General features: G+C 32.4%; 1 protein-coding gene across 2 annotated transcripts in view; it reads left to right on the top strand.

Annotated features, from left to right (window-relative positions):
- The window catches only part of if (integrin subunit alpha inflated), an 87,976-nt gene that overhangs the window by 5,776 nt on the left and 58,360 nt on the right, over positions 1-23,840 (top strand). For both annotated transcript variants that reach the window (XM_088044796.1, XM_088044795.1), the window contains exon 2: positions 18,901-19,022. In XM_088044796.1, coding sequence (XP_087900922.1) covers positions 18,901-19,022 — 122 coding nt within the window. The remainder of the gene's footprint in view (positions 1-18,900; positions 19,023-23,840) is intronic.

The raw sequence follows: 23,840 nt of genomic DNA, 5'->3' as shown, positions 1-23,840 counted from the left end.
GAGAAACTTTTTAGAAATTTTAATTTACATTCAATCTCAATATTTTCACCGTGTTTGAAAATTTTCCCTAACTTGGGCCGTTATAATTTTAAGACAGTAAATTTGATGAAATCACTACTTTAGATCCGCTTATTTATTGGGCTAAACTTCAAAGCTTTAGAACAAAAAAGAGAATTTTTAGAAATTTTATTTTTATTCAACCCCAAAATTTTCATCGTGTCCTAAAAAGTTCCGTAACTTGGGCCATAATAATTTCAAAACAGTGAAATTTGGAGAAATTACTACTTTAGACCCATTGATTAATTATGCTAAATTTCAAAATTTTAGAACGGAAAAGAAACTTTTTAGAAATTTTGATTTACATTCAATCTCAATATTTTCACTGTGTTTGAAAAATTTCCGTAACTTGGGCCGTTATAATTTCAAAACAGTAAAATTTCAAGAAATTACTACTTTAGATCCGCTTATTTATTGTGATAAATTTCAAAGCTTTAAAACAAGAAAGAGAATTTTTACAAATTTTATTTTCATTCCACCTCAAAATTTTCTCCGTGTCCTAAAAAGTTCCGTAATTTGGGCCATAATTATTTCAAAACAGTGAAATTTGAAGGAGTTACTACTTTAGACCCGTTGATTAATTATGCTAAATTTCAAAATTTTAGAACGGGAGAGAAACTTTTTAGAAATTTTAATTTACATTCAATCTCAATATTTTCACCGTGTTTGAAAATTTTCCGTAACTTGGGCCGTTATAATTTTAAGACAGTAAATTTGATGAAATCACTACTTTAGATCCGCTTATTTATTGGGCTAAACTTCAAAGCTTTAGAACAAAAAAGAGAATTTTTAGAAATTTTATTTTTATTCAACCCCAAAATTTTCATCGTGTCCTAAAAAGTTCCGTAACTTGGGCCATAATAATTTCAAAACAGTGAAATTTGGAGAAATTACTACTTTAGACCCATTGATTAATTATGCTAAATTTCAAAATTTTAGAACGGAAAAGAAACTTTTTAGAAATTTTGATTTACATTCAATCTCAATATTTTCACTGTGTTTGAAAAATTTCCGTAACTTGGGCCGTTATAATTTCAAAACAGTAAAATTTCAAGAAATTACTACTTTAGATCCGCTTATTTATTGTGATAAATTTCAAAGCTTTAAAACAAGAAAGAGAATTTTTACAAATTTTATTTTCATTCCACCTCAAAATTTTCTCCGTGTCCTAAAAAGTTCCGTAATTTGGGCCATAATTATTTCAAAACAGTGAAATTTAAAGGAATTACTACTTTAGACCCGTTGATTAATTATGCTAAATTTCAAAATTTTAGAACGGGAGAGAAACTTTTTAGAAATTTTAATTTACATTCAATCTCAATATTTTCACCGTGTTTGAAAAATTTCCGTAACTTGGGCCGTTATAATTTTAAGACAGTAAATTTGATGAAATCACTACTTTAGATCCGCTTATTTATTGGGCTAAACTTCAAAGCTTTAGAACAAAAAAGAGAATTTTTAGAAATTTTATTTTTATTCAACCCCAAAATTTTCATCGTGTCCTAAAAAGTTCCGTAACTTGGGCCATAATAATTTCAAAACAGTGAAATTTGGAGAAATTACTACTTTAGACCCGTTGATTAATTATGCTAAATTTCAAAATTTTAGAACGGGAAAGAAACTTTTTAGAAATTTTGATTTACATTCAATTTCAATATTTTCACCGTGTTCGAAAAATTTCCCTAACTTGGGTCGCTAGAATTCCAAAACAGTGAAATTTGGAGGAATTACTACTTTAGATCCGTTTCTTAATTGTAGCAAATTTAAAAATTTTAGAACAAGAAAGAAAATTTTTAGAAATTTTTATCTGTTTTACATTCAGACTGTAAAAATACCCTAATAAATTTAAAATTTCGTAATTTGGTAATTTTTCTAAACAGTAATATTTGGAGGAGTTATTTCTTTAGTGTAACAAAGATTTGTGACAAATTTCAAAATTTTAGAAGAAGAAAGAAATTTTTTAGAATTTTTTTAGATTGAAACTAAATTTCAAAAGAATTTTTAGAAATTTTTATTTACATTCAAACCAAAAATATTTTTCGTGTCCTAAAAATTACCGTAACTTGGGTAGTTTTGATTCCAAAACAGTAAAATTTGGAAGACCTACTTCTTTAGATTTGCTTATTAATTGTGGCAAATTTCAAAAATTTAGAACAAAAATGAAGATTTTTCAAAATTTTTATTTACATTTAGACTGAAAACATTCACTGTGCCCTAATAAAATTTAACATTTTGAAACTTGGGCCGTTATAATTCCAAAACAGTGAAATTTGAAGGAGTTATTTCTTTAGTGTAACAAAGATTTGTGACAAATTTCAAAATTTTAGAACAAGAAAGAAATTTTTTAGGAATTTTTTTACATTGAAACTCTAAATTTTCACCGTGTAGTAAAAATTTCCGTAACTTGGGCCGTTATAATTACAAAACAGTGAAATTTAGAGGAATTACTACTTTAGATCCGCTTATTAATTGTGCTAAATTTCAAAATTTTAGAACAAAAAAGAAAATTTGTAGAAATTTTGATTTACAATCAAACAAAAAAACTACACCGTATCCTAATAGAGTTCAGTAACTTGGATAGTTTTAATTCCCATCAGTGAAATTTGAAGCAGTTACTTCTTTGGACCCGCGTATTAATTGTGGGAAATTTTAAAATCTTAGAGCAAAAAAGACTTTTTTTTTAAATTTGTATTGCAGTCAGACCCAAAATTTTCATCTTGTTCTAATAAACTTCCGTAACTCGGGGAACTTTAATTCCAAAACAGTGAAATTTGGAGGGGTTGCTATTTCATACTTACTTGTTGAGTGTGCCAAATTTCAAAATTTTAGACCAAAAAAGAAAATTTAAAAAAAATTTGATTTCATTCAAACTAAAAATTTTCACCGTATCTTAAAAAAATCCGAAACTTGAGCAGTTATCACCTTTAGTCTCGCTTATTAATGGTATAATTGTTTAATTTCAACAAAAAAAGTCAAAGACTTGCTAAATTGCCAATCTAATGGTACCAAAAACCCAAAAAACTGAGAGTACCATTTAAATTTAACTCGATGAACATGTGGTAAGCCAATGTTTATTTCCAAACCCATCCACCGTTTTCCCCTTCGCCATAAAACTACCATAATAGCTCTCTTCACTTCCTCCAAAGGGATGCACTAACGGTACTTTCCACGCACGAACTGTCGTAGATTACCAGCCGTCAAAAAAGACATGTTTGCTGCTTCTTCCACGTCTTATCTTTACATCATGAATTCAACCTAATCCACTTGCCGTTACTCAAGTGCCTACAAGATTTAAGATATCGTCGGTAGTGGCGTTAGTAAATTACGGAGCAGTGTTACCAACCCAATTCAAACTCCAAAGCCTCCAAACCACCACATTTAGTATGCAGTGCTATTTTCATATGAACTCAGTCACAGTCTAAAATCATCGTACAAGCTAAGGGGATAACAACATTTGACAAAAATAGCCCGCTGAATCACGCCGACTCCTCTAAATTTAAACAGCCACAATACTTTTTTACCATTTAATTCAACAAACTACAACAATGCATTTAAAGTGGTTGAAATATCTCTCACATTCTTACCAACATTTTATAAAACTTCTTCGCCGGCACGACTCGCCATAAAAGCCAACATGGTAAATTTTTTTTTCGTGTCTTCATAACCAAAGCGGCGATCTTGTATTAATGAATTTTGCCGCATCGATTTGTCGCTGTTTTCATTTGACATTCACTGCTTGTGGCATTTTAGGTTTGTCGCTCCTTATATGGGTTGTGACGTCAACATTGATGCAAGTTCTTTCGTTGGCGTTGCTGACCCGATTCTTCAGCGAAACGGCCACATGGTCGATTAATTAATATTAGAGCCGGGAACTGTACTAAGTTTAATAGCGATTAGGTGTCGTTTGAGCGATTTGACGAGGAAAACGGCGCTGCGGGCTCGGCGCTAACCTACTTTTCCGACGATAAAAATGAGAACGTTTATGAGAAAATCGTCGTTTATGGGCATCGATTCGGGACAGGTGCAGGGGCGGACTGGTTTGGGAGCTTAAATAATTTTATTGTTTTAAAGAATCCACAAAAATGCGCGAGTATAACTCTAAAATCGGCCGAGTGGTTTCAAAATTTTTGATTTTGTTTTAAAATTTCTAAATCCAAAACCGACCCATAGGAACGTCCGAAAAAAATCGGAGCGCTCCTCAGACCCTTTACCTTTAAAACAACACAAAATTCTTTGAAATTGATTGACTCTTCGTCATTCCTTCGCAACTTTATTCGGCGAGGATCGCATGAATGAATGACCATTTACATACGTGACGTAAAGCAAGTTTAACTGTGATACGAAAGAGAAAGTCTTAGAAAAGGAGAGTTGGCATATAAATATGCAGTACATGCTCGAATTGGAGCCATTGATTAATTAATTCGATTAGCGCAGATGGTAAACTAATTCGCGAATGCGAGAACAACACAACACTTGATATAATTGAACAGTTGGCCTTTATTGCTTAAGGCGAGTGCCAAAACATTTTTCTTATGGAGAATCCCATGTAAAGTATCGTCTAAATATTTCGCTTATTTTTTAATGTATAAGTTTCGTTCTTATTCTCAACTGCTTGTATTCACATTTTCTTCTAAAACTAAGTATCAAACATTGGAAAAAACATTTAATTTAAAAGTTAAATGACTTGAAAATTCGATAATTTAGGGGTAGTTTTACGAATAGATGTTTATGTCCGATTTTTGTGAATTTTTAAGCTTAGAATTAGTAAAGAACACTTCCAAAAACACTTAAACTAAAAATTTTTCAATCGAAGCTCTGAACTTTGCAGATAATTTACGACTAGGCTGATTTATAAGCGTGCCCTTATTTGCGGTTTCTTGACCAGCTTTGGAAATTGTAAATCAAGGGATTTCTTCTAAAATTTTTACCTGCCTGTTTCGCACAGAGGATAATAAAATGGTTACAATTAGAAGAGCGTTATTAAAAGTGCTAATAAGTACAAGCACAACGAAGTTTCATAATGCTTGATGTATGAAATTATAAAAACAACTATGTTGTATGAACATTCATTCAATTTATAGTCATGTTTTCAACTAAAGTCTTTCAATGACACACGAATTAATTTCTCGACTATTTCACGTTTTTTGGACGTAAAATTTAGAAAATGATGTTTAATAAAATAGTAATTTATTATTATTTTTCTTATTACATATTTTATTATTTATGTTTATTTTTTTCTTATTTCACTAGAATTTAAAAGTTCATCAATGAATGAAAAATGTTGAACGAAACAAAATTGTTTTGAATGGCAAGACTCTATGGAGCAACCTGACCGGATGCAATTTACCTGATGTTTGCAATATTGGATTAGGTTTTATCTAAGAAACTGACCGGGGTTTTACTAGGTGATGACAATTTCTTTCATTTTGCCGCCGGCCGGTTCAACTACTGACAGATTCAAGTGGCAAAAAATAGTAGTTAAACTTGGGCTGACCTGGGTGAAATGTATTTGTCAAACATTATTATTGGTTTATTGTCTTTGCGTTAGAAATAACTATCATTTGTTGAAGTAATAAGTAATTTTACGCAGAGGAAAAGCGAATTTCCGAAAATCCAAAAATTTCCAATGCATCAAACAGGATCACTGCAGAGAATTTTTTAGAACCACTCGAATCTGTCAAAGTGACAATTTTAGTTCACAAAGTACTGCGTTAGAGCTAGCGGCCAAATTTATTCAAATGGACTTTAGTTAAATTATTTTTTGAACAACGTACTTATGAACTCACAATTTTAAAATAATTTTTTTTCCAGCCCAGACCAGACATCCAAGATTTGAGAAACGTTTTTATAATTCTTCAGCCCCTTTCTGTGTTTAAAACATTGCACCTCTGACTACGCAGAAAGGGACTAAAGAATTATAAAAACGTCTCTCAAATTCTTGGATGTCTGGTCTGGTCTGAGCTAGACCAAGCAAGAGGAGTCTTCACCTAAACCAAGTTTCGAAAGCAATAAAAATTCGGACAGCGGTCAAATTTGCTTGGTCTCTCTGAAGACATCATCAAACTGTTTTGGTTCAAACACAAGCAATAATTCTTCTATCCGAGAGCTTGAATCACAAGCTAAATAAACCAAACAATTTTTTTTAATGTTTTTTGAGGAGTTGATTAAAATCTACTGGAGTGGCTAATCGCAACTTAATCGAGGTGCCTCAATTATCTTAATGCTAATTAGTAATTAGTCTTCTATTTATACGAACACAAATAACAATTCTTCTGCTTTGACCACAACTATCGCCTAAATTTACTTAACCTTATGAACTTTTGGGAACTAAACATTCGAAGTAAAATTAATGAGAAAAAATACGATTTCGTCTATGAATTCTAAAAAGATTCTGTACTTTCTTACTTATTTTATTATTGAAAAGATAAAGATAGTAGGTGACAATTTAAAAATAACAAAAAAATAATTGTACTATTCCTTTCTTAGGGGAAAGATTTAAATTGTAAGCCGCAAATGGACATTTTATCTCAACAATCGTGTTTTTATCTACGAGCCCGTCTGTTGAAGCACCCAAAAAACACATATTTTTGCCTATGAATAGACCACATGGTTAAGTTTTCTCTTTTTGTAAATCTGCCTTCGCAATTTTTTCAAATATTTTGTCATGATTCATCGATTTGGCATTTAAATTTAAAGACTTGTATAATAGAGTCAACAAGTTCTGATGTGTTTCCAGTTCTATGTTTACAAATTTTTGCAAAATTTGATGTTGTTCATCATCATTAACCAAATTAGGGCCGATTGCAGAAACGCTGATCAAACAACGGCCTCTAAAATCTTGGATTAAATTTAGTCCTGAACTGTATTTTGATCCTATTGCAGAAACGTGGTTTGCAGATGAGATTGCGTAATCCAGGATAAAACGTTTTTGATTGTGGCCGAACCACATTTTTGACATGTATTTCACGAATGGATCCAAAACTTGCAAATAATGGATACTGCAGGTTAGAAAACTATAAACTTATCTAAATTTAAAATGATTCCTTATGTAAATATTGCAATGCAAGTTTTGAAATGTCGTTTTAACTGATATCTACCAACTGTGACACTACTGTAAGTAGAAGATTTATCTTGCTTGAAGATCTCTAGCACGACTAATAAGAGGTTATGGGGGCTACTTAAAACTACCAAATTAAATTATTGAATTATTGGGGAAATTTCTAACATTTCTTAACAAGACTTTTAAATCACGGATTTTTTTTTAAATTATTCATAATTAACTATCTCAAAATTATACCCTGTACATTATTTTACAATTAGGTTTATCAATTTAAACTACTCTCTTACTTCTATTATGGAAACCACCATTTTAGAGAGTTTTTCTCTATATCAAATGCTATAAAAACTAATGAAATTGTTGAAGAAATAACAAAGTTACAATGAAGGAAAAAATTATAAACAAAGCTCTAATTGCAATTGTTAACATGTCGTACTAAAATATTATCCAGACTATTATACAGACAATTTCGGCTGTCCTACGCAAAAACACAGTATCTGCTTAACATTACACTTGTGATTTATTTTTGTTATATAAAAATCTTCAGATAAACGACAAAAGTAGAGTTCAAATAATTTGTGAAAGCGTTTTAAATAAGTGAATTCTAGGTCCATTGAATTTTTTTTAAAGCAGATACTGGGTTTTTGCTTGGGACAGCCGATTTATGTATAGAAACATTCACTATCTATCAAAACTTTGATCAAAAATTGGTCTAGAGATTTTTCCTCTTTCAAACGCTATTAAAACGAACGAAATCGGTTAAAAAATAAGGAACTTAATAAATTTCGATTTTTAAACAACCCCCAAATGCTTAAGGCGGCGATTTACCCAGAGCATTCTAGGTTTGCTGTGTCGTTTCTCTGCTGTAATCTTATAGTGTTACACACACATCCATCCCTTCGACGAAATTCAAGGACAGGGTGATGCTTTCGGACATATCGGCAGTACACTAACCATTTCAGACTCGGCAAACGAAGCGTTTTTAGCATAGCATTTTATTAGTTGGACTACAGCTCAGAAAGAGTAGACATTGAAGATAGCGATATAGCAAAAATAATGATAAAAGATAATACATAATATAAAAATAAAAACAAAAAATATAAAAGCAACAACAAACCAATTATTTAATAAAACAAAAAACAAATAAACATAAAAGTAGCCGAAATTATTAAAACCAAGGCATTCCTTTGTCGCAACGCGAATTCACAAGCTCGGGTACCAAATTTGATGCAAACTACAGTGAAACCTGTATAAAAAGGAATTGCAATCCGATGTTTACGATGTTTATATAACCTAAAACCTCAGCTGAAGTACAATACGAGGTAAACAATATAAACAAGACAGTCGGCGTGTAACTTGTTTTCTAAACAATTCCCAATTGTTTCTAAGAAAATTTAAAAGAGTAAACAAAAAATTTCCCTTTTAAATATGCAATAGTCCGTTTTTTGGCTTCCGTGTTTGCGTAAATTCTGCTGTTTTTTTAAAGGTTTCAGGTCTTTAAAATAGTCAATTTTGTAAAAATCCAAACAGTTTTAGAATAAATATTTAAAATTATAAAATTAAGTTATAGTAAATACAGAATTAACATAGAGACCGATCTAAGAGCCAAAAATTTGAAAAATTAGATAATGTAATAAATTAATTCTAAATAATATCGTCCATATTTGATAAAAAAAACTTTCAATCCCTTAATAAATTAAAATTGCAAGGCAAAAAATATGTTACGAATATCGGAAAGAAGGAAAAAGAACAAAAACTAAGTGGAATGTGCGATGTATTTGTCAAGTGCTGAATGCCTTCGTTCTAAAGAATCCAATCTGTAAATAAAAATTTGCTTCTTATCTAACTGGACTGTGAATGAACCGAACAACAAACAGAAAAACTTGATGTTGTCTAAATTCGTAGTAAATCATAAATAAAGCCAATACACAAATCATTTTTGTTGTTCCTGACACTTTGGCCAATGGTCAACCTTCAATAAAGACATTTTTAGTAAGTAATCTCTTCAAATTTTAACACAACGTGAAAGTTATCCTATCACATCTGTTTTAATTTATTCTAATTGTTAAAAGTGTTATAGGTGTATTGTAAATGTGCGCTAGCATTAGCACAATTGAATATAAACAACCAATAAAAATGCAAGCAAAATAACAATCTTCAGCAGATTTTACCATTTTTTAAACCTGCCAACAAAGAGTTTTATAAATAAACTTTTAAAAAATTAGTTATTATTTTTACGATTTTTTAATAAAATTTAATAAAATTATTGACTAATTTGTATTGGTGAATATCTCATTATTTTTAAGAACTCTCAATATCAAATTGCAAGTTTATTAACAAAACTTAATAATATAGTTTATGCAGTCAGGTTAATGTGACAATGTCAAGTTTAAATAATTTCTCAAAATATGTGACTTGCCGCTGAGCCCGTTATTTAGGTATGTCAAGTCTTTAAATTTGAATGGACATCGAGTCGATTTTGAGACCAAATGGGCAAAAAAAAGAAAGTTAGTCGTTTATTATCGTACAATTTCGTTCAGCTCACTTCTCGAACACATGTTATTTTTTCCCCCACCATTATGGTCACAGAGGGTTGGTTTCAACCTAAGATGTACGCAATTTATCCACAATTTGGGCGATGCAGGCTTCATGTAAATTAGATCCTACATGATTATAAAAGAATTAACAGTGGAACGAACATGATATTCTTCTTGTTAAAGAATGGTTCTGGGTCGGGACGAAGAGCTTTTTACAAAAAAAATGTTATTTCCTGAGATATTTAGTTCTAAACTTGGCCAAATTTAACGATTTTCAACATTTTTTTTATCATACTGTCATTACTTTTTTTCAAAAAAACTCAACGTCCCGACATTAATTACTATCTTAACTGCAGTTTTACAAAATTTGAACTGATTTTTTTCACAGACAACGGAGTAATATCGAATTTTGTGAGGCCTGAAAACATACATTTTTCTGGAGGTAAATCGCCGCCTTAAATTCATTTGAAATCAAAAAGATCAACCTCTTGGTCAGTGGTTTTCACACAACATTTGTGCTTATTTTAAAAAAATAAGTAAAATATGACCCCACATATGAGTACGTGATTTTGGCGGCCTAGCTCTTGTACTCACCTACGTTTGATTCCTGAAAACGCATAATACCATCCAAAAATCATGTTTAGTTGAACATCCAGAGCTACAACAAGAAAATGCCTGTCAGCTTTTTCATTAATTAAGATTGTTTTGCCATTATTTCAACATGCACAAGGCAAAACCACATAACCTAAAAGATTTTTCTTAGAACGGTCAATTTAGTCCGTCCTATAATCCATCAAACCTGTGAGATTATATTTAGTCTCAGACTATATCGTTTAATCCAAGATTAAGTTCCATATTTCGTTTAGTCCTTGCTGTAGTTCAGAACTAAATTTTAGTCTCGGACCACATTTAACCCCAAACAAAAATATTATTCTGCAATCGAATTTGACATATAATCGTAGATTAAAACTTTAGTCTTGAACTAAAAATTTAATCCGCGTTTCTGCAATCGGGCCTTAGTGCACTTCGGTAAAACTGCGATTAGACACGCCAATAGATCTTGAATCTGCTCAAAACCGAATTCTGTTAAAAAGTTACGTTTTTTTTTTAAAATAACACATTTTGTGGTCTAAATTGTCACTAACAGTTATTTTTATATGATTGTAATATGGCGCAAATTGTGTCAAGACTATAAAAATGATGACATACCAGCGACCAAAATTACTTGTATAAAAATTTAGGTTGTGTTACTTGTATAAAACTAAATGATTTTACAAATATAAATTCAAAAGTTCCGCAATTAAAATTAAAAGTTGACTTGTTTTGCATTTTTTACAATAGGATTGGTTTTTGTGAACTTACTGATTTAATACACGAAGTAATTTTCCCGGTGTGTAAAAATTTTGACTGTTACTTGTGACTTCATCACCAATCAAGCTTTTATTAAAATCAAATTGTGGCTAAAAAGCTCTAAATATTCAGACAAGGTAATGGAGGGTTGGTAACAAACGCAGGTTCCTACAAAATGACCCATGGAACTTGTAAATTTTTCGACGGTTTACTGCTTCCATTACTTGCGGTTTAGGGTAATAAATCAATGTTTGCTCACAGAATAAGACCTAACTTTTAATAATGAAATTGAACGGAATCATATCTCCTTTATTTATAAAGCAAAATGAACCAATTTTGTAAGATCTTGTTTTGATACATAGTTCTACGTAATGCTTTTTTCAAAATAATAAAATAACGTCAAATATAGTGTGAAATGGAAAACTGTTAAATTGTGCATCAAATAACTTCAATTTCAAGAAAATTCCGAAGTTTTATTAAAAAAACTAAAAAAACAGTCTTTTAGTAATGGAAGTAACAAACCTATACTCGAAAACTGAAGTCAATATTTTTTTATAAAGAAGTTATTTACCCGTCAATTTACATGGGATCTCCCATAAGAGAAATGGGTGAAGACTCCTCTTAAGAAGGTAAATTTGGTGAGCTGTCGTAATGAGTGTGAATTTACCTGAAGACACTTCATTGTTGAGAGACAACACCAAACTTGCAGATTTGTGGGTTTTCCCGAGTAGAAAGAAGAATGCGGATTATATGGTGTTTGCATTATGACTTTTTAACGGTTCCAGAAGTTTCATAATGTTTCAAACAAACTTGGATTGTTTTGTAACAGACTTAAAAGAGTTATCTTTACGAAACGAGACTTGATAATTGGAAATATTGATGCAGATTGGGTGTGCGAGGACCTATAATTTGGGCGTTTACAGCTATTTCATTTCCCCATCATCAATTTCAACAGATTCTATTTCGACCGAAACAGAAAACCGTACTCAAGTTTCGTTAGAAAATTTTGGGTGGCCCACTTCACTTGAAACTACCCTAACAGAGAACATCTGTTTTTGGTTTAATCATGCATTTAATGGGGGAGTGGACGTTCGTGGAATAATTAATGTTGGGTGTTTAAGATTTAAAAATGGGGTGAACTCTTCCAAATTCTTACATTTTTAATCGGAAAGGCAACAACAATGTGGTTTTAACTCTTCTTTTAGTCATTGGGAAGCCCGTTGAAAATCACCCCTTTTCACCGCTCTGCTGGTGGTTGAATTTACACAAATCCCGTCTTACAATTAGAGAGTATTGGGGAGGGAATTTCCTTCTCAAATTTTACGCTTCTGTTCAGAAAGTTACCAAAAGTAAATACTGACATGTTTTAGAACGCAAGTATAGTAGAACCTCGAAAAGAAAATACGTAGCGAAAAGTTTTCTGTTATCGCTAATAAAAAATGCATGCCAAAGAGTTTCCTGGTATTGCTGGAGTATTTTTAAAGAACGTTTCTTTAATAACCCTCAAATGAATTCGAAACTTGGCCGCCATCAAGAGGAAAAATTACAACAATTACAAGATATTAAAATAAAAACTTAATAAGTATATAATATTTGTGTTTTTTTAACTTTTATAATGATCCAAGTTTTGCATCATTGTTTGAGTTTTTTCCATATATTCTATTATCCGGATAATCGAGGTTCTACTGTACACACAAAAAAAGTAAGAAGAGTTACTAAAAGAAGAAAAAGCAGCGCAACAATTTGAAGCAGAAATAAGTTCTAAATTAGAAGTGGAAGATTTCATACATACAAAAAAAAAATGAAGAATGGACACAAATGTAACCGTAATTATAAGAGGTAATTACAAGAGATAACAGAACAAACAGCTTTTGGTTTGGCGAAAAATATGGGGAAGCTGTGGTTGTAAACATGGAAAAAACTATCAACAACACTGAGGAAAATAGAAGAAAAGCAAAGCAAATATGTAGACAGAAGAGGAAACACAACATAGAGCAATAAAAAAAATAAAAAAATATGAAGAGATGACTTATTTGCCTTATTTTCTGCTCTGTTGTTTCTTTGGTGTCTTCTTGTTCATTGCCAATATTTGCATCCACTTTTTCATTTCTTCTCGTTTGTTGGTTTTGTTTGACTTGACTTGGTAAATCCTTGAAATATTGGGCGCATCGCATTAATTTCTCTGTCTCTTCTCTAAGAATCAGCAGCTTATACTTAGAATTTGAAAAGAAAGAGGAATTCCAAAATGGTATTTTATATGCCCAATACTAGAAAGTAGAGCACAAATAATGGAAAAATACCAAGGAGGCTTCAGAGTAGGAAGATCAACAATATACAGGGTGATAAAAAAGCGCCCATGAGAGGAAGTACCATGTCCTTTTCAGTTAGACCATCTCAGAAATCAAAGCAAAATTAATTTAAATCCATTTTTTTACATTATGATTTTTTCAAAGAGAAAACTTGGCCAAGCTGTCTAATAAAATTTTATATTCAGCAGTCTCCGTAACTAAACACCTAAGACGCTTTACAATGTTGCAACATTGGAAAAATGTCTACAAAGTTAAGAAATAGTACTTTTAAAAGTTTAAGAAAGTTGGATTAATAGTTATTTGTGTACCAAGGCCAAAAAGTGCTTCTGTTTTGACCGAGCCTTTTTGAAGAAGGCGACTTGTGATATACACAAGATTTTTTAGGCGACATCATTAAATTTACAAGTTAATTAATTTTTATTTATGATTTATTGATTTCATCAATTATAACAACTGAATAATTGTAAAGTTAATATTTTCTTTATTTCATTTGCAGTTTCGGCACGTGTAGCTTGTTAATTTGCATTGCATTTGCATAGGTTTGATGTGCTTTTTGAAGTTGTTGCAGCAGCACTGCTAGACATGTTCATTTTCAATAATTCAACATGTCTTTGTTGCACTTTACAGCAGTTTGTCGATTTGATTTTACCCAAAAAATTAAAAAATTGGGGGTAATGTCGGTATCTTGATGTAATAAGCAAAACTATGGATAGATGGCGCCACCATAGAGCGGCCAAAAATGATTGCGGCCAGAAAAGACTTACTTTTAGGCCGCTTTTGGGGCCTAAAAATCCCATTTTTAGTTTAAGTCGCCTAAAAAAAAATTCTTTAATGAGTTTAAGTGCGTTAGCTTTGACAAAATTTTTCTTAAAGCCTAATTTGATATGCAGCATCTACCAATGGATCAAATTTAACATTTTTATTTCCGGATTTTATTTCATTTTGCCTAATTTAAAATTTTATTTTGTGACATTCCTAACTCATAGAATTTAAACTGAGAACTGTTTTGTAATAATGAAAGTAATTTTATTGGTGTCACAGACAGTTTAATGCAAAATATTTCTTTCCTATGGTATCTAGATTTAGAAAAAACTTTATTAATGTGAAGTTTTATTTTTCTCAAAAATTGCATCGATAGAAACTTTTTGTGGTCATTTTTTAATTTGGCTCACCTTAATTAATGAGATTTGATTTATGAACTTATGGCACAAAATGCCTTGACCATTAACGCTGTCATTTGTTATTTCAAAAATCTCATTACTAAATCGTTTTAAAAAAATTACTGTTTCTAACGGCAAAATCGACTAATTCTCTAATTCTTTTAAACGGAAACAAGGATCTACATACCTAAATGTTTAGTAAATCAATTTTATTTTAGATGCTTGACGTGATAGTAAACATTTGCAATAAATTTACCCATTAAAAAGGTACTAAAATTGCAGTCTTAACGGTGAAGTAGTTTAATTAACATTAAATTATTAAATTAAGCTTCACGTTTTCAGTATTCTTCGTTTCAAATTTCATTAAAATTCGTTTACAAATAACAAAGATGACTTGAAAGTCATAGTTGGGTCACCCTGTATAAAACTTTGAATTACCATTGCAAAAATTGTGCTAATTCTACAAAGAAGATTCCCATATTATCTTATACAGAATATCCTGAAGACATTTAAAAAAAAAAATTGGTTTGAAACTAAATTAATAAATGACTCGCTGTTTTTTTTCTTTTTTTTTTTCACACCTTCACGTTGCGAAACGCTGATCTAACCTGTTAAAGATTGCCAAACCTTGCTATTTATAAAATGTGCAACTTTACTGTTTGTCATCAAATTAACACACCGAAAACACTAATTTCCAACAGGATTTTATTTCATCAATCTTCAATTATTGAAACACAGCACTTTGTTCAAATATTTGTAAAATAATGTAGGATTATAAACATGAGTAAACACTGTTTTTACAACCTCGTTCGCATCTGCACGTAAAAATAGATTCTCACGTATGCCGCTGACACATTTGTTAATATTATCCAGAAAACTTAAAAAATCCACAACTGGACATCCGTTTGTGATTACAATTTTTCAATGGAAAATTCAGTCACCGTTGTAAGAGTAATTAATTATTATGTTTATTACTGTTTTGATTAATGTTATCTCGGCAGATAATAATTATTACAACAGACTTGTCGGAAGTGGCCGTTTATAAATAAACAACTTCTAAGTTCTGCCGATAAAAATATCGGGTGTTCAATTAAAAATGTCGTCGAGTTGGCGTTGCTTCTGAAGTATGTCTGTGATAAATCGGGACACCTGTGAATTGGTAGGTGCGATAGTATGGGACAATAACAGACATGCGTTTATTGCTACATTTTTTTTATCACAAAAGCAACGCCAACCTGATATGTTTATTTTGAAATAACAGGTGTACATTTCTAGATGTTCTAAATATAATTCATCACTAATTCTTGTCGATTTTTTTTAGAAAATGCAATTTTTTCTCACCCTGTATCTATTCAGAGTTGCTAAATTATGGCTTCAAGTTGTTTTTCATTCTAAAACGCCAACAATTGAATAAATTGCGAATACAATGTCAATTATCCGAATTTTGGAAAAAGTGGTTTCAATGTGATCATCATTTTTTTTTCAAAAATTATTTCTGATTTGAACGAAATTTCGGTATTCATCATAATGATAATAGTATATTATGGAACGCGTTTCATAATGAACATTTTGCCGCCCGCACGTTTTTAGGATACGACGAGCGCAGCGAGTATCATACGCTATTTTTTCTATTTCGCGTTATTTTAAAAGAAAAAACTTGATTTAAATTTAGGGAATTTTAGGGTAGTTGGCATTTGCAAAATGTTCGGGAAAAAAGTCAGTCAGTTTGACAGATGTGACGTTTTGAGGTTATCGGAGCGCAAGGGAGCCAAGAGAGCGAAGATGTTGATCATGATCATGATGGTTATCTTGCATCCAAAGAGTTTTTCTCCGATGAATTATTAAGCCAAGTACAACAAGAAATAATAGTGTATTGATCGATTTATCATGGTTTATCAAAACCAAAATTTAAATTGTCAACGTTGACGGCAGGTTGACGGTTTGTCTGCTGCAAACCTAAGAAAAATAAATGCTCCTGGAAATATTAGCACAGGATTGGTCCATTACGATACCGAAATACGCTCAAACGCGTATCGAAATATCTTCATTATGAACGCGAAATAGAAAAAAATATTTTTTTCTACTTTGCGTTAACAATACTTTTATTGTGAAACGCGTTTGAAACAATTGTTTTTATTATAGCACGCAAAACAGTATTTTTTTTTGGTTATGTTGGCTATGTTATTATGCCGACACTTAAACGTTGAATCATAACCTCAATGATGATCATCATCATGATCACGAAATTGTGAATTTAACAGAAAACGTCAGTAATTATTTGAATTGAAATTTTGTTAGACAAATGTCATTACCTCTTTTGTCACCACCCTAACTTGTCAAAAATCCCTAATCGAAAATAATTTCTTTCAAATGCAATTTTTAAATTTATTTACAATGCAAAGTAGAAAAAATAGTATATTTTATAAGACGACTTGTAGCACTCATTCTATTTGACCACTCGCCTTATGAAACACGTGTAATAATGTACTATTTCGAATTTGCCGCTTCAATAGGTCCACTAAAGTACTCAATTTGGAGTCGTTTATAGGTATAGTTCAAACTGTGAGAGTTTGAATGACAGAAAAGTTACTGAATCTACGCAATAAAAAGTGTACTATACGCGCGAAATTTAAAATAACAAAATTACCACCCTAGTTATTGACAACCCTGTCAACCCATTTCGCGTAGGAATTTAGTGTTTTTAGTGTATTTTGTAGCATAATTTGCTACCAACCTATATGTCAACTGTCGAAATTTCCCAATCTCTCGCCGGATATACCATATCTATTAATGATTCACGTTCGGTAGAAGTAACTAAATTTAGTAACTTTTATTTTTGAGCTGTGTAACTAAGGTTATAACTTTTCTAGTGTAGAACAGATGTCATCAAAATGACAGTTTTTGGTTTGTCATTAAAGGTAAATAGTTATTTTCTAAACAAAAAAGAAAAAAATCATCAGAGCTTCGAATCAGATTCAACTAAAGTCCGTTTTTTTTTTAAAAAACCACCAACACCGCAATGTTCCTCTGCATTACAACCGGCAACGTTGCCTAGTGAGATTTTTGGTGAGAAAATAGTTGTCAAATTTTTGACATTTCTGAAAATTAGGCAATGTTTCCGTTAAAAACGTTTCTTTTACAGCCTGTTGGATTGCAAATCAAATGATTTAATAGTGAAAAGACTTGGCACAGCCTGAAAGGCCGTTTTGTGTAATCAAATTGTCAATTAGGCAGCTAACCTATTTGATTTTATCACCAAAAAGTCACCATCGACGACGTTGCCGGTTGTAAAGTGGTGGGAGAGTGCGGTGTTGGTGGTTTTTTAATAAAAAAACGGACTTTAGTTCATCGATTTCATCTTCTGAATCTGACTCTGTTAGTGTTTTACAATGATTGAAAAAATATTGTCTACAGCTGCGTCTCCCATGAGTGCTGACCAGTCTTGCCTAATTAATTTTTCGCAGTGTGAATGAAAGTTTTTCCGGTTGTTTGGCGTGCATTGCAAAATTGATTTTAACCATAAATTTCTGACTTTCTTCCTTCCGATTTCTGCACGAAAATATTCTGTTTTCGACCTTTTGAAACTGGTTGTCTTGTAATATATAGTTGATTCCATCTCGTTTTATTATCAAATTTGAATGACAAATTTATTTGACAGACAGTGATGCCAATGTTTAATTTCTAGTTATTTCAAAAATCCAACGTAACGACACGAAAGTATCCATTAGTTACTTCTACCGAACGTGAATCGCTAATATAAAAGAACTCAAAGCAGGAAATTTTGTTTTTTAAGAATTGGCAGAACTAATTAGTCTGGCTGTCACCTGTTTCCTGTCAAGTTCTTGGTCAATTTGGATTTTACGATTCGTGTTTAATAAATTGCTGCGTGAATAAAAAATGTATCAATATAATTGAATTGTCCTTTGCGGCCAACAATAATTGTACCTAAATATAATAGATGTGAATACTGGCTGTGAGGTTAGGTTACGGTAAGTCAAAATTCAGTGATAGTGAAACTCAATAAATGTCAAATTTTAACTGAAATTTGAAAATCAAGTGGCAAGTCGTGGTTACAAAACCATTACCAATCGTGTAAAACGAAAACTCTTAGAATTGAAAATTTTGTGTCGTTCAATACTGCTGAGAGTGCGTAGGTCAGTACCGCCAGCCCTAAAGATAAAAATTTCCGGTTTCCTAAATATTTCCTTTGACATGATCATTAATCGAGGAAATTGCCCATGCACACAAACCACAATCTATCCATGTATCAGCCAACAAAGACTGTTACAGACTTGGTTTCGTAATCGATATTAAGTTTGGCGCACCCTTCCTGTCTCAATCCATCAAATTAGTTCACTGGGTTATAATGATCTTACTAATGGTACTAAAAACAGTTGCTCACAATTTACAATTTTCCATCCACTTTGCAGGTTAATTGTGGGGGCGCCGGAAGCCCAGACTAATCAACCGGGCGTGATTCATGGTGGAGCGGTGTTCAAGTGTCCGACCAGCAGGGATGGAGGGTGCGAAGAGATTCCATTCGACACCAAAGGTACGTTGCAATTAATGAAGAAATCCCTGACAAAAACAAGTCTATAGCGAATCACACAAAGGTTCCGTAGGAAGCATTGAAATGTTGTATCTGTCAAGATAATAATCGCCAACAGAAATTTGTATCCCACGATTTTTCTCTGCCTGTGATGCCAGTTCTGTTTATCATGTCTTCAAAACTGCGCTCATTTATGGTAAAAGCGCGAAATTTACTGCTGTCGCTCCTAAAATGATTCCATTTCTTGCAGTGCTGTTGGTGTTTATGGTAATGCACGCTGATAAAAGTCGTAGATTAATGCAGATAGATCTGAAAAAAAATCGGTGCGCATGAAATTGCGACGTTCCATTGTATGTAGATTGTAGATGTCGGCACGATTGCTCTATATAAAAACGAGCATTTTATTAAAGCGATTTTGCAATATCGTAAAACTGCTGGACCGGACAGTATGTTTATGAAAGGTTGAAATTTTATCTTTTTATTACATACCAAGTGTTCAAATAGTATATTAAAGAACGTGTTTTATAATGGCCAATTTGGTGCACGAGGTCCCGGTGTACAAAACGAGCCGTAGGCGAGTTTTGTATGGGACGAGTGCACCAATGCCATTATAAAACAAGTCCTTTATACTATTTTTTCGAATTTGCACCCCTTTTTTAATAATAAAATTAAATTTTAGAATTCTAAGAGTTTTCGTGTTACACGATTGGTAATGGTTTTGTAACCACGACTTGCCACTTGATTTTCAAATTTAATTTAAAATTTGACATTTATTGAGTTTCACTGTCACTGAATTTTGACATAACTTAACCTAACCTCACAGCCAGTATTCATATCTATTATATTTGGTACAATTATTGTTGGCCGCAAAGGACAGTTTAATTATATTCATACATTTTTATTCACGCAGCAATTTATTAAACACAAATCGTAAAAACCAAATTGACCAAGAACTTGACAGGAAACAGGTGACAGCCAGACTAATTAGTTCTGCCAATTCTTAAAAAACAAAATTTCCTACTTTGAGTTCTCTTATAGATACCTATAAACGACTCCAAATTGAGTACTCTAATGGACCTATTAAAGCGGCAAATTCGAAAAAAAATGTAAGAAACGCATGTGTGTTATGTTATGACATTTGACAGTGTCATTGGTCAGATTTTTCAATCAGAAATTAATGCGAAAATCTTTACAAAGGAGGCTGTTTGGGTCGTGGAGTTTATTAACCTCGATTTGTTATGGGGTTGATCGCCATGGGGCCATCCGCCCAAGTACAATGGGCTTTGTCCACGCTTTCAGGCCGTTTTAGACCATCCAAGTCTTGGTAAAAGTCCAAGAACTTTTCTTCTTTTTCGATTTCAATTCTCCAAGTTTGCAAACATCATCATCGCATGACCCCAACCCATCATTTGCCCATAACCAATATAGAAAACGTATTACCATCATGACAGAGAAGCATCCGTCCAATTTATGGCCTGTTTGCATACGAAATTAGCCGCATTATGAAAGGGTCAGCGATGATGGGATTACTTCTTCTCCACTCTGCTATTAAGTCGTCAATCTTTTATCGCACTTAGCTTCACTTCCATTTTACATGATAAAAAAGGCCTCATACCCGCAATGAATCAGGGCAGTTATTAGGCTCCATGATGGGTCTGGTACCACATGGTCAATTTCACTTGTGAGAAAAATCTTGACACGCGTTGTTGTGGTTGAGTTTTTGGGCGATGGAAATTGTTACCGGGAGAAATAGGATTTGTATTCCGTTATGCGCGTTTAGATTTAAGATTGATATGTAAAACGTCAAGGTCGGCGCCAAGAAACGACAATTTTGTACGACTAGCTTCACAAGGATGGGCACTCATAAAAAACTTATTATATAAATGAATTCTTGGCTGAAATAGACTATTACTTAATAAGTAAAATCAATTGACATCGCTTCTATCAACTTTAGTTATTGTGTCAGCATGTAATTTGAGTTAAATAGAACGTGACGGACAATATTAATAGTGTCAACTCTTAAATATTTACCAATTAATATTTTAATAACGAGTTTTGATACTTCATCGATACTTTGGATAATGAGTGTATTCATTATACAGGGTGTCCCAGAACTCGTGACCCAGAGACAAAAGACAGATGAAGACAACATTTCTGAACAAAAATTTCGAAACAAAAGTTTTCTACCTCAAAAAATAATCGAGTTAAGACAAAAAAACGGTAGCCAATCCGGAAGCTGAACAGAATTTGAAAATCGGCAACTATGGGCACATACTATCGTTCATTGGTCAGACTCTCGTTGCCTAGGAAATTGGGATGGCCTTTTACTCCACCTCTAAAATAAGCTTTCGGGATTGGTTGTTATTTTTTTATGTTTTCTCGAATACTATTAAACCTAATTAATTTTTGTTTTGAAATTTACCATCTGCATTGCTGTCGGCACCCTCCCTTGCTCTGTGGGTTACGAGTTCTGGGACACTCTGTATACAGTTGGTTTAGGTTGCAAATGACCACCCAAGGTCGCAAATTTTCAAATTTTTATCGTGTAATTCGTTCCTGTTGCAAATGTTGCAATGGTGGTGTTATTTGAATTAGGTTTTGGGGTACAAAAGACGATCGCGAGAGTTCTGTCACTTGTAATGTATGTGAAAAATGGCAAATGTCAAATTTTGGCAGAACAAAGATGCCAACCTTGTCGTCTCAAAATTTCCAAAGCTAATTCATCAAGATACCAATTTTAAATAGAAAAATAACCTCGAAAACCTGAAGCTTCACAAAACATAAAAATCAAATTATTTTAGATTTTTGGTAAATCAGAGTGTACTTGAGCGAGCTGCATAAATCTCTGTCTTTTGAAATTTGTTGTTAATGTCTAATCCATTTATTTTAGGTTACCTAAGGAAAGTGTTCAGGATCCAGTTGAAACCTCTCAATGTAAAATCCAGCTCATTGCACTCTCCTGTGTAAATTTTCGAAAATTTTTGAGTGTAAATCAGGCTTTCAAATCTTTAGGGAAAAAATTGAATGTAGCGATTTTTGAGGTTAACACGTTGTCAAAGTTGAGTGTATTAATAAATAATTAATTAAACATTTGTTGCAATGGGAAGTTTTTAATAGAGATTTAACAAGTTTTGGCAATGTTGTGCAAGACGATTAGCTTCTACGCATGCCACAGTTGCATCAAGGTCAAACGCTCTACTGCCAACTGTTACCAATAAAAATTGCTAGGGGCTGCTGCCAACTTAACAGTGGACCGATAGTAATGGCCTCTGGTATCGAAATTATCAATTTCTTTCATTTTTCTCGCACAAAGTAAAATTTTATTCGAATTTGAAACTTTGAACTTTTGAGATTAGAAACGCCCATTTAGTTCCCACTCTCGCCAAATGTCACGTTTAGGAAGTTTGGTATTCCCCAACCTTAGTAACTTTTTTGTTTTGAAAATGGATATTACAGCAATCCCGGTGCCGTAACATCCATTCACAAAACATAAAAGATACTAAGGTTGGTAAAACTCAAACGTCCAAAAGGTGACATGGCGAGAGTGATAACTAAACGGGCAGTTGACGTTTCTCCTGTCAAAAGTTCAATTGCAAAGTTTCAAATTCGAATAAAAATTTAGTGCAAGAAGAATGAAAAAAAATGATAATTTCTACATTGGGGGATATCAAGTGGATCTTCAACACTTTCCTTAAGTAACCTAAAAAATAATAAATGGATCTGACACTAACAAGTAACTTTAAAGTACAGCCCCAAAGAAAATTCGATTTATACAAGGTGTTTATAAATGTTTCTAGCATCAAGGGTGGCTCTGGAATTCCTGTCGTACACTATTTTGGCGCTTTGTTTGCATAGTGAATATAACTATCTTAAAAATTATTTATAATGTTATATACGTCAATGACGTTTCAGTTAGAAATTTGTGACCAAGTTTTTGATTTTCAGGTTTTAAACCACAACTAGAACAGTTTTCTTCTCTTAAAGTTACTTTGCTCCATGATTGAGGTTAACTGCAAATGTCATTTCATGGCCACCCTTGATGCTAGAAACATTTATAAACACCTTGTACTTAAATATGCATAAAATCTACATATTAAACTTGGTTAATAGCGCATTGTACTTCTTATTCTTATTCTAACAGCTGTTTCAGAATTCTATATTAGTACGGAATAAGTAAAAAATTGAACTAAAAAATGTAAAATTTCAAATTTACCGCTCGAAATTTCGAAAGTTGCGAAAGTTGTGTAACTGCGAATTGAAGACCTGTCACTGTATAACGTCGCTTTGTGTTTAAACTAACCTTTTTACTTTGCAATACCCGCAAATAAGTAAAATTTAAAAAGTAAGGTTAGTTTCAGTTTTCAGTAATACCAACTTCGAAATTTCGAGTGGAAAATTTGAAATTTCACGTTTTTGATTGTTTTTTTTTGAATAATGTAATGACATTGGATCCTAAAAATGGCTGTCGAATTAAGAACCTCTTAAAGCACAATCCACTATTAACCAAATTTTATTTGGAGGCTCAAAAGAGCAGGAAAAAAATAAAATTCAAATTCCCATGTTATTTCCCTATAATCAGTAATTCGCGGAACACCTGGTACAATTTTGACACTTTGACAGGGTTGCCAACATTTCAATAAGATTCATGGCCTCTCTAATTTTCAAAAACGCATCGAAAAAAAAATAAAACAACGGTGAAGTTATCTCCATCGCATGAATGCGTTTGTCCCTGAATGCAAATTAAACCATTCCACTTTTAGTCCACTTTCTGACCCACGTCCGCCTACACCATCAGTAGTAACGTTTCGATAGCAACTAAGA

This window comes from Gnatocerus cornutus, chromosome 9 (assembly GCF_029298725.1).
Source record: "Gnatocerus cornutus isolate USDA-ARS CGAHR chromosome 9, icGnaCorn1.1, whole genome shotgun sequence".
Lineage (NCBI taxonomy): Eukaryota > Metazoa > Arthropoda > Insecta > Coleoptera > Tenebrionidae > Gnatocerus > Gnatocerus cornutus.
The sequence above is the reverse complement of the archived record's forward strand: the minus strand, read 5'-3'. Positions and strand labels throughout refer to the sequence as shown.